A 13,784-nucleotide genomic window follows, 5' to 3' on the forward strand; every position below is an offset into this window, starting at 1 on the left:
TGAACAGGGAACACATTCATAATAAAATACTAGTTATGTAATGAAAATATATCCATTGCCACAAGTCAAATACAGTGGGTTCTCCCAAAATATATTTTTGTTATGACTCAACCAGTGGATTTTGGTTTATTTTCATTTTAGAAAAGTCCATGTGACATGAAGCTGACCCTAATTTTCTCAAAATTCTTTAATAAATCACAAAATGCTGCAAATTAATACACTAAATAAAAACTCCCTCAAAGTAATTCCAGTCACTCAGAAACAGTCTAAAATATTATCCAATGCCAACAGGAATTATAAACAGTTGAAGAAATGAGCAGTAGACCAAAGAAAGACTACAACATTTATATTATTGTACCACCAAAATACATTATTTCTTTCCTATTCCTTTTAGTTTAGCAGTTTGCCTCCAGGAAATCCGAAAACACAATAGAAAAATTATATTTGTTATTCACTTACTTCATTGCCCTCCAATTCAAAAAACTCAAACTTCACAGAAATTCTGTACTGGGTTGGTGCAATCACTTGCCACACACAGTTTTTATTAGGAGGGTACTCCTTGGGCCAACCTGGAGTGGTTATGGTGCCATTAAGTTTGGTAAGAAGTCCACCACAAGCCGCTAGAAGAAAAGAAAATAATTTTTCCTTAACAAAGTTATCTTAGCACCTTCCAATTGATGACCCAAAATCTCACCATTAAATTTCAACCATCTTTCAGATTTTTCAAGATCTAGAGCATTGCAGTCTCTGTTCCTTAGACTTTAGTACAACTATTTTAATCATCTAACCCCTCTTAGAAACTGCTATTTTGTAGCATTGGAACCAAGCAAAGTATGGCTGTCCTACAGCATTTTAGATCATTTTAAAGTTGGGTGATCAATATAAGGAAAACTGAGTCTCTGCATCCTTGTCTTTTTTAAAAATATATTTTTACTGATTTCAGAAAGGAAGGAAGAGGGAGAGAGAATGAAACATCAATGATAAGAGAGAATCATTGATTGGCTGCCTCCTGCATCCCCACACTGGGGATCGAACCTGCAACCCGGGCATGTGCTTTGACTGGAACAGATCACAGGACATCGCAACAAAACACCATCAAGAAATCTCGTCTTAGAATCACAAAGGAAATGTAGAAAAATGACAAAATGTCTTTTTTTATGAATCTTTTATTAATAAAGTTTTTAGTTCCTGCTTTATATCTGACTGTGCTAGATGCTAGAAATACAAAGATGACTCAGAGTTAGGACTCTGCAGTTCAACAAGGAAGACACACCAAAAAATTATGTTTAAGAAAAGGTAATAGTCATAGGTGAAAGAACAGGAGGATAAAAATACAGGTTCAGAGAGAAATAAAAACAGAAATAGATAGATGATAGATAGATAGATAGATAGATAGATAGATAGATAGATAGATAGATAGAGACAGACAAACAATTGGCCTGGTTAGTAACCAAAGGTGGAAACGACTGATTTTATAATGAGGAGCCAGGCAGTTTCACATTAGCTGTGACTAACCATTGAGTCTTACTAGTTGAGGAAAGAAGTTATTAAAAAGGAAAGGAAAGGGCGAGGGAGGCAGAAAGAAAGGGAATGAGACTTTAATGAAAGAAAGAAATCAGGATAGAGGGTTTCAGCAGGGAATGCCAAGGCAAACCCAGTCATACCTTCACAGCTCCTTTTGTCAGGCCCCAGCTCATAGCCAGGCTCACACGCACACTGGTAACTGCCCAGGGTGTTCAGGCATCGCTGCTCACAGCCTCCACGGTCAGGCTTGGCACACTCGTCTTCCTCTATAAAGACGGCAAGAGTTAGAGAATGACGGGAGTATTTTGTTTTTATATACTAAGGTGTAAGATTTTTTGAAAATATGATATCGTTAATAGCTCTGAATGGAAATGAGCCAATTAATTGCTTCAACAAAGGAGCAGGAACAATTTGCAAGCCCTTAATAAATGAAAAACAAGAATTCATGTCACTGCATCCTGAGAACATGTAAGAACCAAGAGAAGTACTAGAAACCTAGAGCAGGGCCAACTGCAGATCACCTTATCTCAGACACGGTATTATTATTTTTCAGAATGAAACAGAAAACCTTACTGAAAAAACACAGCTTCACCTGTTGATGTCATAGTATAGTTTTCTAGATATCCTAAAAAATGCTTTTAAAGAAATATGTCATGGTGAATATAAATTAAAAAGGGAAAACTCAGAAACTTACTGGACCTCTTTAAATGTAAAGCACTCAGTGTTTTTTATAGATATATTAATTCAGAAAATGCAATAATTTCATTTTTTACACCAATACACTCTTTTAATTATATATGGAAACAAAAATGTACTATATGAAAATATATACTCTTTATTAAAAAACAAAACAAAAACATTCTAGGTATTCACTAAGAAACCATAAAGGTTTTCCAATGTAGTAAAAGGCATTCTATAATGGGTGATTTGGAAATGCTTTCACCTAAAAATAAATTTATGAATTACAAGTCAGTATGAATTCTTTGACGACTATATTGCAAATATTTTCTCCCAGTCTATAGGACCCTTTCTGAATTTTACTTTGCCTATTTCATTTTAAAATGGTAGAATATCCTAGTGGAACTAATACCCACAAGAACTAACACCCTGTGCTACAAAGTCCAAAATTCTAGTATTTTACCAATAACCTTTGTCCTCAAAACCCCCTTTATGAACAGTGCATACTTCAACTTGCAATAAAACTTTACTCGAGTTGTCCCTACCTCAAAGCTAAATATCACATTTATCCTGGACAAGGAAAATCTCACATTTCAAATTATTTCAAATTACCTTTAAAAAAGTTGGCAGCAAACCCTGCCTTGTTCACAGTCCCATCAGAAACAAACTTCATCCACAAGGTGTTGGAAGTAGACCTGATATCTTCAGGTTTATCATAGCCACAGAAACGCCCTATCAAAGCGCTATTTTCTTTGGTCCCATCTCGAACTTCTAGGTAGTCATAGGCACAGTTGTCATGTCTTTCAATCTTAGAGAGTAAAAATATGTGAACATATGTCTCATTAGTAGATAAAACAATTTCTATGGTAAGATTATTATGTATTCTCAGTGCCATGAGACTGATTGGTCATATAGCAGATTACTTATATTAAATGATAACATATATTGCAAGTGTGCATGGTGATATCTACACCACCCAGGGATAAAAGACCCCTATTATTCTGGTAGATATGAAGAGATAGAAAACAAATCTACAGAATAATACATCTGTATGCATCTGGATCAACAAAGGTTAAACTGCCTTTTCAAAGAAAATTAAAATACAAGTGGTAATTCTTTAGATAATAGAATTGAAAATATATCCATATTTATAATGGTCATTAAAAGTCAGCCAGATTATGCTAAAAGAAGTGTAAAATTTTCTCAGAAATATAGCTATAGCAACTGCCTATTGTTAATCAAGGAAATAGCTATCTTATCCAAAGAAAGCTGCATTCAAATTCTATAGACAAATATTAAACTGTTTTAGGTTGTAGATTTTTTAAAAATAAAATATATTTTATTGATTTTTTACAGCGAGGGAGGGGGAGGGATAGAGAGCTAGAAACATCGATGAGAGAGAAACATCGACCAGCTGCCTCCTGCACACCCCTACTGGGGATGTGCCCACAACCAATGTACATGCCCTTTACCGGAATCGGACCTGGGACCTTTCAGTCCGACACTGTACCAGGGGTCCTCAAACTTTTTAAAGTGGGGGCTAGATCACGGTCCCTCAGAGAGCTGGAGGGCCGGACTATATGAACTACTAATTCCTACTGTAACACCTTGGCTGCCCTCACTGCCCAAAAAACCTGGAGGGCAGGATCAGACTCCCCTGGGGGCTGCATGTGGCCCGCGGGCCGTAGTTTGAAGACCCCTGCTAGTATCCACTGAGTCAAACCGGTTTTGGCTAGATATCTTTTTAAGGGAAAGTCTGATAATATGGGTTACATTACTACCCAATCTATGGAATTCTTTACTGATAGTTAGTATAGTTACATGTGGAAAGACCATCATACTGTAGAGTCTTTCTCCAAGTACCTCAGCTGATGTAGATGAGCACTTTTACCTCAATACACTCCCCTCAACCCATATTAAGTGGCAGAACTCAATTTATCTTCTTCAACAACTAAATGCAAATGGTAGATCAGACTATCGGCTTATGAAACTTACGGAAAACTGTAAGTTCCTGGACTCATGTTTTTTGCCTAGAACTACTTCTAAAAGCAACAGAGCCAAAATTTAAAAATTAATTTAAAAGCTATGAGATAATTTCTAAATAAAATTCTTGCTTTTTATTTATTTTTTTTTACAAAAAGGAGGCACTCATCCTGAAATCTTAATAGAGTCAACTGCTTATTAGATATCTTAAGATAGAGAACCATGAAAAATATCACACCTTGTGAGCCACTGTCTGATATACACTTTGTTAATATATATAATTCGGTAGCAAAATACAGTCATTCATGGAACTACAACTAGAATACACAAAAATACTGTATAGTTGTTTGAAGAGTTTGTTTCCTGGATTGTCAAACATTAATAGCAATAGTCTTTAAATTAAGTATCATAAGGACAAAAGACAAAAAATAGATTTTTGAAGTACAGACTTGGTTAGAACTAAGAACTACAATACATTTGCTGCTTCCTTTTCCCAATCACAGTAGGATTCCTTCATTCCTTCAACACACAGTGCCTGCTCTCTGCCAGGCACTCTTCCCACTGCTTGGAATGCACCACTCAGCAGAATGACAGAGCCTCACCCTCGTGGGGCTTAGCTGCCTCTGGTGGCTAGAGAGCAAAGGAACAATCAACAGGAAAATAATTAAATCATAAAACTCTTAGAAAGTAATACATTTCATGGAAAAACATAAAGTGGAACAAGAGGTTAAGAGAAGTGGGGGTAGGAGGTGTGAAGGATGCTCCATCAGGCTCATTAAATTTGATTAATAAATCCAGACTTTTTCCAATAAATGTCTTCTCTTTCTGTGTGAGATTATGGGAATGAATATAAAATATTTAATATAAATAATATCTCATTTTTAAAACACACTTTTTAAACTGTAGCTGTTTAAATGGAGAGACAGGGAGGAAGAGCTAGCAATATAAGGCACTAGTAACTGAACTAGTCACTGGAGATGATCAGGCCAATCTGATCAGCTATATATAGTCTTTCTTTTCTTAGCCTTTAATATACTCCTTTCAAAATCAAAGTTCTTTATAAATATGAGACCATTTACAATGGCCAAAGGCTATTCTTCAGTCAAGGGGGCAAATACAATAATATCTAAAATTCTCAAGGTGTAGGGCTTGATAATAGAATAAGCAACATCGAACCAGAGCAAAACTGCCAGGAAAATAACCCGTGTTCTCAGCAAGCTATCATATACTCACTTGCTTAAAGCAGCACAGAATGAACTGCCTCTGACTCATGAATCATATTGGAAGGGAGGTGGGTGTGAGTTAGAAGAGGAAAGGAAGAGAGACCACAATAGAATTATAGTGCAGCATAAAAATTAATAAGATTAATTTAAAAAGTTTAATTAATTTGAGGAGAGTACTGCTTTTAAAAATTACAGTATTACAAGGGGAAAAACAAAATAGACACTATTGAAAATGAAACAAAAATTTATATTTCTTCATATAAATATGAAAAAAATAAGTGATTGAAAATAAATAAGAAAATGGATACTTCCCTGTAAATAAAACTCAATCTATTTTTTAACAAATATGTAATAGGTTATTTTAATTTTTAATTTAAAGTATAGTCACTGGCTACTTAATAAGTTTAAATAATTTATATGAAACACAAGGATAAATATTTCATGGATAAATGCATAATAATGGTCAATTGTAGAATTGATTTCATTAGTAGCTACTTATGAATTATGTATTATTTACATATTAAATATTATGCACCTGATGTTATGGATAACACAATATAAATATACACTGTATTCTCACATAGTAAAGGCCACAGTTGTTGAATTACTTACAAAATAAAATGTGCCTCATACATATGAATTTGTAATATTTGGAAATGCATAACCCCTTCACCAACCATCCTGGATATCTTATCAATGACATCAGTGATCCTTGTTTGCATATTTTTCCAGCTTAATTGAATTAACCCTAAGTGGAATGCCACCACAATGAATCTGTTATATTGATGTTAATTATAATTATACCTTTTCAACTACATCTCCACAGAAGTATTGAGGAGCACAAATGAAAGTTTCAGTTATTTTATTTATGTCACTTGTGTACCATTTGCTCTAGCTATATCAATTATTTAATCAAGTAATATACTGATTGGCTAGAAATAAATATGGTTGAAGCTAAAAAGTGAATCAGTGTATTGATATTATGCCAGTAACCTTAAGTCCCGTGAGAAAAAGAATATCAAATTCAGTGATTTACCAAAACAATAAGAAAGAGCAGTTTCTTCTTGAGTTATCGCCTGGACACAGTTCACAGATAGGTGACCTGAATGCAATGCCATGCACAGCTGCACATATAATAACTTTGTTTGGATAATGATGATGTTAATTTATTACAGACTTTAAGGTAACTAAACCATATATGAACGAGGCCAAGTTTATCTCAATGTAAACAGGCCTAACATGCATATAGGAAATACAATGAAAATGATAGTAAGCTTCTAATATTTTTAGAAAACTGATATTGGAAGTAGATGCAAATACCAAAGAGGGAAAAACAAGTACACAGGTTAGTGAGAAGGGATTAAGGCTACATTTTGTTACTACTCAGTGGGGGTTCATGCCTTTACTAGCAGGTTAGAGAGGGAGCATGAACAAGCTGAGTTATTTCCAATTAGCAAAAACTAAAGTCAATTACAGATTATCCAAATTCTGAAACTGCCAGGCGGTGCAAAGCTTTGTGGTCAGTGCTTGTGGGTAAGCGCTGACACTGAAGGAGAGCCAGCCTAGAGGAAGGCCTATGGCCCGGCACAGGACCCATTCACCCACTTTGCTTCCATTTTATAACCACATCTCTAAATAAACCTAACACTGCAAAAATATCTACTGCAGTACCTAACTGTAAAAAGCTTGAAAAATTCCAAAGTTTCCAGATAATATTTCCAATAAAACCTCTCCCATGCTCCCTGAAAAATTAAAAATAGAATTCCCATATGATTCAGCAACCCCACTTCTAGGTATATAACCCTCAAATTGAATGCAGTGTCTTAAGGATATATTTGTAAATCCATGTTTATAACCGTATCATTCACAATAGTCAAAAGGTGGAAGCAATCCAAATGTCTGGCAACAGACGAATGCATAAACAAAGGTGGTACATAAATACAATAGAATATTATTCAGCCTTAAAAGGGGAGATGCCCAGCAAGCATGGCTCAATGGCTGAGCGTTGACCTATGAACCAGGACACGATGGTTGGATTTCAGGTCAGGGCATTGCACTATTAAAATAAGCAGTCAAAAAGGCAAATATTATATGATTCCAGTTTTATGAAGTATCAGAGTAGAGTAGATAAAGTCATAGAGAGAAAGGAGAAGGGTAGTTGCCAAGAGCTGGGGGTAAAGGAGAAAGGGAGGTTGTTGTTTATTGTGTGTAGAGTTTCAATTTTGCAAGAGTTCTGGAGAGGGATGGTGGTGATGGTTGCACAACAATGTGAATGTACTCAACACTACTGAACTATATACTTAAAAATGGTGAAAATTGTAAATTTTATATTATGTCTATTTTACCATAACAAAAAAAAAATAACCCTCTCCTCTGACTGTTAGTGTGTAGTTTCAAAATATAAGTAATGCAATCATATCCTAAATAATGCAACTTTTGTAGAAAACACCCTGTGACATTATATACATTTGGAACAATGCTCAAGTAATTATTCTTTTTAAAACATATTTTATTGATATTTTAGAGAGAGCGGAAGGGAGAAGGATAAAGCGATAGAAACATCCATGAGAGAGAAACATTGTCAATCGGCTGCATCCTATGCCTCCCACTGAGGATGGAGCCCGCAACCCGGGCATGTGCCCTGACTGTCAATTGAACTGGTGGCCTCATGGTTCTTGGGCGGATGATCAACCACAGGGCCATGCCAATGAGGCTAAAGTGATTATTCTTTGCTTTGGAAGAACTTGTTAGTATACGTAACTAGCAAAATCATTATTAGTCATTAAGCATTAGTCACTAAAAAAATTAATTAAACAATGGGGAAAATCCAGAGAACCTAATAAATAATCCTATCAATAATAGGAATTTTTTTTAAAAAATAAGAAAAGCTTAATAATAGGTCATTATTTTAAAATTTACTTTCATACTTAATATTTTAATGGTATTATTACTATTTAATTTTAATAAAAGCTAACACACAAAAAATTATAGTTAAAAAAAGAAAAACAAATATTCTCAATATGAGAAAACAAAAAGTCTAGTTTATGTTAATTTTTATGTGACTCAAACTTTTAAATGTTGCATACTTGATTTTTTTCCTTCATGACACAATTATTTTTAACTATTCATAAATTTAGCAAATATTCATTGAAAATCTGTTATGGCCAGAAAATATATACTTGATAGTATGAAAATCTGTTATGGCAAGAAAATATACACTTGATAGTGAATAAAACAGACACATCCCTAACTGACAGACATATATGTTGATTAAACAGTACAAATGTATAAATGAAGAATGTTATAAAGGGAAAGAATTTAATGCTATGAGAAAATGTCGACGCCTCTCTTTGTGACTAAGCCCTCAGTGAAGAGTGCACAGGCCATGGAATTGGTGTCAATCAGTGCTAACAGTTATGAATTGTGTGACCTTGGCCAAGTTTATTTAAACAAAAACATGCTAATCTTTCAGAGTAGAAATATAGCCTTAGCCATAATTCTGTTGACCTACTTAATTCTCTTCAACAGTCATTAACCAACATGTATTCTTTAAAAAAATTTTAATTTATTGATTTGAGTGAAAGGGGGGGAGTGCAGAGGGATCGATTTGTTGTTCCAATTCGTTTTGCATTCATCGGGTGGTTCTTGTATGTGTCCTGACCACAACTGAATATGCAACCTTGGCATATTGGATGATGCTCTAACAAACTGAACTACCCAGCTGGGGCCATTAATCCCCAAACTAGCATATCATAAGCATAAAAATTTTAAATAATTTAAGACCTCCCTGTCTAAGCTTCTTAGTTCATTAACAAAGACTAGTCTAATTAAATTAAACTAATATAAAATACTTAATATAACCAAACAATTACTTTTAGCTAGGCAGTCCACAAAGTGACAAGATAAAAATTTCTGTAAATAGTTTGGAATATTGTAGCCTCCAGTAATGATGGGTAAAACTATTGAACATCTATGGTTTCTGTAAGGGAACTACAACCAAATCAGTGTGTAGAAATGTGGACAAGTGCCTCAAACTTCATCCCACTTAAATTAATGTATGTGGAGATTTCCATGTAAACATAAGTCAGCTCTGAGTTTATTTCACTTCTTTTCTTCTTTATTAACAGTTCTTGAAAGTCGTTACTATAAACATTTCCAGTCTCCCAAACTTTTTCTCTTCTGTATGTCTGCATACTAAAAGTGTTAAGTAAGATAGTGGTTTAGAGGCTTCTTTGTGAATAACACTGCTGCCGAATAGAAGGCGCAGTATTATTCATCAGTGACTACAGACATCACTATCTCCATACAAGCACAAGCTCACTCCAGTACTGGTCTTCAGACGCAATGCACCCATAACTGCTAGAGAAGAAAAAGAGTCACAAAGGGTATGCTTATAGAAGTATCAGGACTCTATACCCCCAACCAGTGTCCTTTCCTGCTGAAAAGCACCAGAGATTCATTACCCAAAGCACGTGTTGAGATTTTCTTTCTATACTTACATTAAAGTCTAAATAGCATTAGGAGAGGTAAAGTCATGACATAAATTCACAAAAAGTATAAATAATGGACAGCTAGTAAATTCTGTATAGTAAATTTCAACAGGATGCTGCGTAAGTTTATCTTACGGGCCCTTTTATCTAAAAGGGGAGAGAGTAACATAGGAAATGTAAAAGTTACAAAAATAGAAACAGTTTTTGAAAAATGGTCAAGACTGATATCAGGGAATAACTGAAACACACACACACACACACACACACACACACAAAACGCTGCAGATTGGTGAGGACTTTCTAAAAATTATACATTTTCAATGTAAAATGTATAAGCCATATATTGAAAATATATTAAGCAAACAGAAATAAATTCATATAAAAAGGTAACTGACTAAATGAAATAAACCACCTGACCACTAAAAGTAAAATTATACATACAGTCAATTTTTGGTATTCGTGGTAGTTCAATTCCACAGTCACTGAAAACATGGAATTAGTGGATACACTGCTCCCGCAGAAATACTAGTACTCTTTAGGTTCCTGCAAACTTCTGGTAACAAAGTTTTTGTCAAGCCATCAATGCCTAACCTTGTTTTCTGTGTGTTTCTGTTTAAAGGCACCGTGATATATACCGTCAACTCATTAACACTGAACTCATGGCCAAAAGCACTATAACTTATACCCGAATGATGCTTGTCTAACACATTTTCTCCATAAGGCACATCAGAACCGGGAATGTGCATGTCAGTTGACTCAAATATTTTGCAGCTCTGCATCTGTCTATGGATAGCCCAGAAGCACTGTGAATATTATTTGAGGACTACAAATAAGTTTTAGTGAGTAGGCAAATGTGTAAATACAGAATTTGTGAGTAATAAAGATATACTATACCTGAAAATAAATGCTGATTTAGGGCTCATTTGTGTGATACTAGATTAATAGCATAAGTTCAGTTCCATAATCTAAAAATATTTAAATGGTATATTAGGACATCTCTAAATCCCTGTCCACTTATGAATTTCATAGAACCCAGGATCTCTAGTTAAATTCAACCACACCGCACACTAGATCCTCTATAAACCAAACCTATCCAGGCTTATTTCCTTTTGTATGAAAACTTACATACCTCTAATAAAGGAAGGATATGTTAATTTCCACCTACCAATCATGTGTTCCCACACCCACATATACTTCATCTATCCATCCCTCCCATTATCAAATATTAATCATGCATCCAGTGATGCTAGAGATACAGTGATCAATCTTACATCCTCAGAGGGTAAGATTCCTACCCTCTGAGGATCATATCTAGTGAGAGACAAACAATAACCATGTAAGCAAATCCATAACAACTTCCAAAAGATGTAAGTGAAGTGAACTAAACTAAACCATAATAATGGTTTGTAGGCAATTGTAGGTAAGAAAGTACCGTATTTTTCGGACCATAAGACACACTTTTTTCCCCCTAGAAGTGGGGGGAAAAAGTCCCTGCGTCTTATGGTCCAAATATAGCCTACACATATACTTTAAAAAAAAAGTTTTTTTACTTGCCCGGCTCTGTGTGGTCTCTGTGTGCTTGCCCGGCTCTAAAATGGTTCTAAATGCTGCTGTTTACTTTACAGGGTTGATTACATGTGTTTATGACTGTGATGTTGGGTTTTAATGCACATAAAATATTTTAGGACACTATTTGTTTCAGAATCTTTTTTTCTTCATTTCCCTTCTCTAAAAACTGGTGCGTCTTATGGTCCGGTGCGTCTTATGGTCCGAAAAATACGGCATTTTAAATTGAGTTACCAGACAAGGACTTTTTAAAGAGTTTATGATTAAGAAGTAGTACTTTTAACAAAAAAGATAAATAAATAGATTAAACTTCATTCTAAGAAAAAGGGAAAAAGTCTGAATTAGGTAAAAGATGAGGGAAGAATGCAAAGATCTAGAAATTGAAGAACATCAATGCAAATGCTGTGACGTGGGAGTAAACTTGGCATTTCTGAGGAAAGGAAGGAAGGCCCAGAGGGGCTGGCACCGAGAGAGGAGCTTAGGACAAAATTGTGGCACACATTGTTCCATGATAATTAAATCTGTGTTCTATTTTAGGTATAATACAAAAACTCTGAAATAGGGTAGTGTTATGATCTATCTTATATTATAAAAGTGTCATTTTGACTGTGTGGAGAACAGGATATGTAGGGCCAGGATAGAGCTATGAGAAGGGGCAGTGTTGGTACCAGACTGGTGGCCAGAAAGTAGGTATCAAGGGGTCATATATGGAACATGTTTTGAAGAAAAAAATAAATGAAATATGCTGATAGACTGGCCTTGGGGTTAAAGAGAAAAAGTAGAATTAAGGATATTCTTTGAGTAAATAGAGACACACTAAAATTACATATATATATAAGGCTAAGTGACTGTTTGACTATGGGACTGGTGGCTATGACACAAATTGACCGCCAAGGGGGAGACACTCAGTGCAGGAGCTGCCAAGCTGTGGTGACTTGGCAGTGATGGTTCTTAGGTGACGCACCCGGAACCAGAGAGGAGAGAGCCCGATTCCGGGGTGTGTCACCTGAGAACTGCCTTCTCACAATCTAGGACCCCTCGGGGGATGTCGGAAAGCTGGTTTTGGGCCTGATCCTGGCAAGCCAGGGAGAGGGATCCCACCTGCCAGAGGGACCCTGCTCACTCCACAGACGCCCTTCAAGCCGCAGGGCCACCCCAAGTGCAGTTGTCAGGGAGGGACCGCAGGTGGTTGGCTCCGGGGCATGTCTGGCCCATCTTGCCTAGTCCCGCTCCACTAGCCACCTTCTAATTAATTTCCTTTCAATGTGCATGAATCCGTGCAATGGGGCACTAGTACTGAAATAAGGAAAACCAAAGGAGAGTGGCTTAGTGAGTAAGACAATACAAAGGTTTGGTGCTAGTCATTTAAAGATAAGAGGCTTATTAGACATTAAAATATGCCTAGAATATAAATGAAGGAGAAAAAAAAAAGACATAAGAAAATAAATCAGCTCAGCTGGCATTGCATAGTGGTTGAGAATCAACCTATGAACCAGGAAGTCACAGTTTGATTCCTGGTCAGGGCACATGTCCAGATTGCAGGTTCCATGCCCAGTGTGGGACAGGCAAAAGGTAGCCAATCAATGATTCTCTTTCATCATTGAGGTTTCTATCTATCTCTCTCCCTTCCTCTCTGAAATCAATAAAAATATATTAAAATTAAGAAAATAAATCAAAATTAAGAAAGAACAGGAACTAGAGATAATAAATAAAATGTACTGTGAGCCAAACTATGACATAAGATTTTTTCAATCCTAAAGCTTAGTAATAATATATTCATTCACTCAATCACCAAGTATTTATTGTAACTACTCTGTGTTAGGCATGGTTCTAAGTGCTTGAGATGTAAATCTTTCCTACTTGTCCTTTGTACTATCTTAGTTTTTAGACACATGGAATGAATGCATTTTCTGACATCACTTCTATAATAAAATTCCATAAGTCATTGGATTATATATTAAAAGAGAGTCCTCTGCTTAATTTTTGCAATATCACAACATATAAGTAAGGAGGTTATTATGTAAATAATTTTTCAGTAAACCAGTTGTTTTGTTTTCTAAATAGCAGGCAAATCCTACCCAATTTTAGATTTCTGTTAACAATAAAATGCTCTAATTTGAATAATAATATTTATAATCTCATCATTCCATTGAAATAATAAAATGCAAATGTGAATCAAATGATCTCAGAACCACGGTTTCCAAACATGCAAAATGGATGAAAGCATAAACATCACAACCACAGCAGAAAAGATAACTTTTTCATGATAAAAAAATGTATGCCTTGGGAAATCAAATGGTACATGCAAAATGGTAGAGAT

The 13,784-nt window shown here is 35.4% G+C and overlaps 1 protein-coding gene across 2 annotated transcripts in view; it reads right to left on the bottom strand.

Annotated features, from left to right (window-relative positions):
- TLL1 (tolloid like 1) overlaps positions 1–13,784 on the bottom strand; it is a 155,120-nt gene that overhangs the window by 34,123 nt on the left and 107,213 nt on the right. For both annotated transcript variants that reach the window (XM_084884377.1, XM_084884378.1), the window contains 3 exons: positions 2,815–3,010; positions 1,665–1,790; positions 460–620 (listed from right to left, as the gene is read on the bottom strand). In XM_084884377.1, coding sequence (XP_084740503.1) covers positions 460–620; positions 1,665–1,790; positions 2,815–3,010 — 483 coding nt within the window. The remainder of the gene's footprint in view (positions 1–459; positions 621–1,664; positions 1,791–2,814; positions 3,011–13,784) is intronic.

This window comes from Pipistrellus hanaki (assembly GCF_964339955.1).
Source record: "Pipistrellus hanaki genome assembly, chromosome: 5".
In the NCBI taxonomy this organism is placed as follows: domain Eukaryota; kingdom Metazoa; phylum Chordata; class Mammalia; order Chiroptera; family Vespertilionidae; genus Pipistrellus; species Pipistrellus hanaki.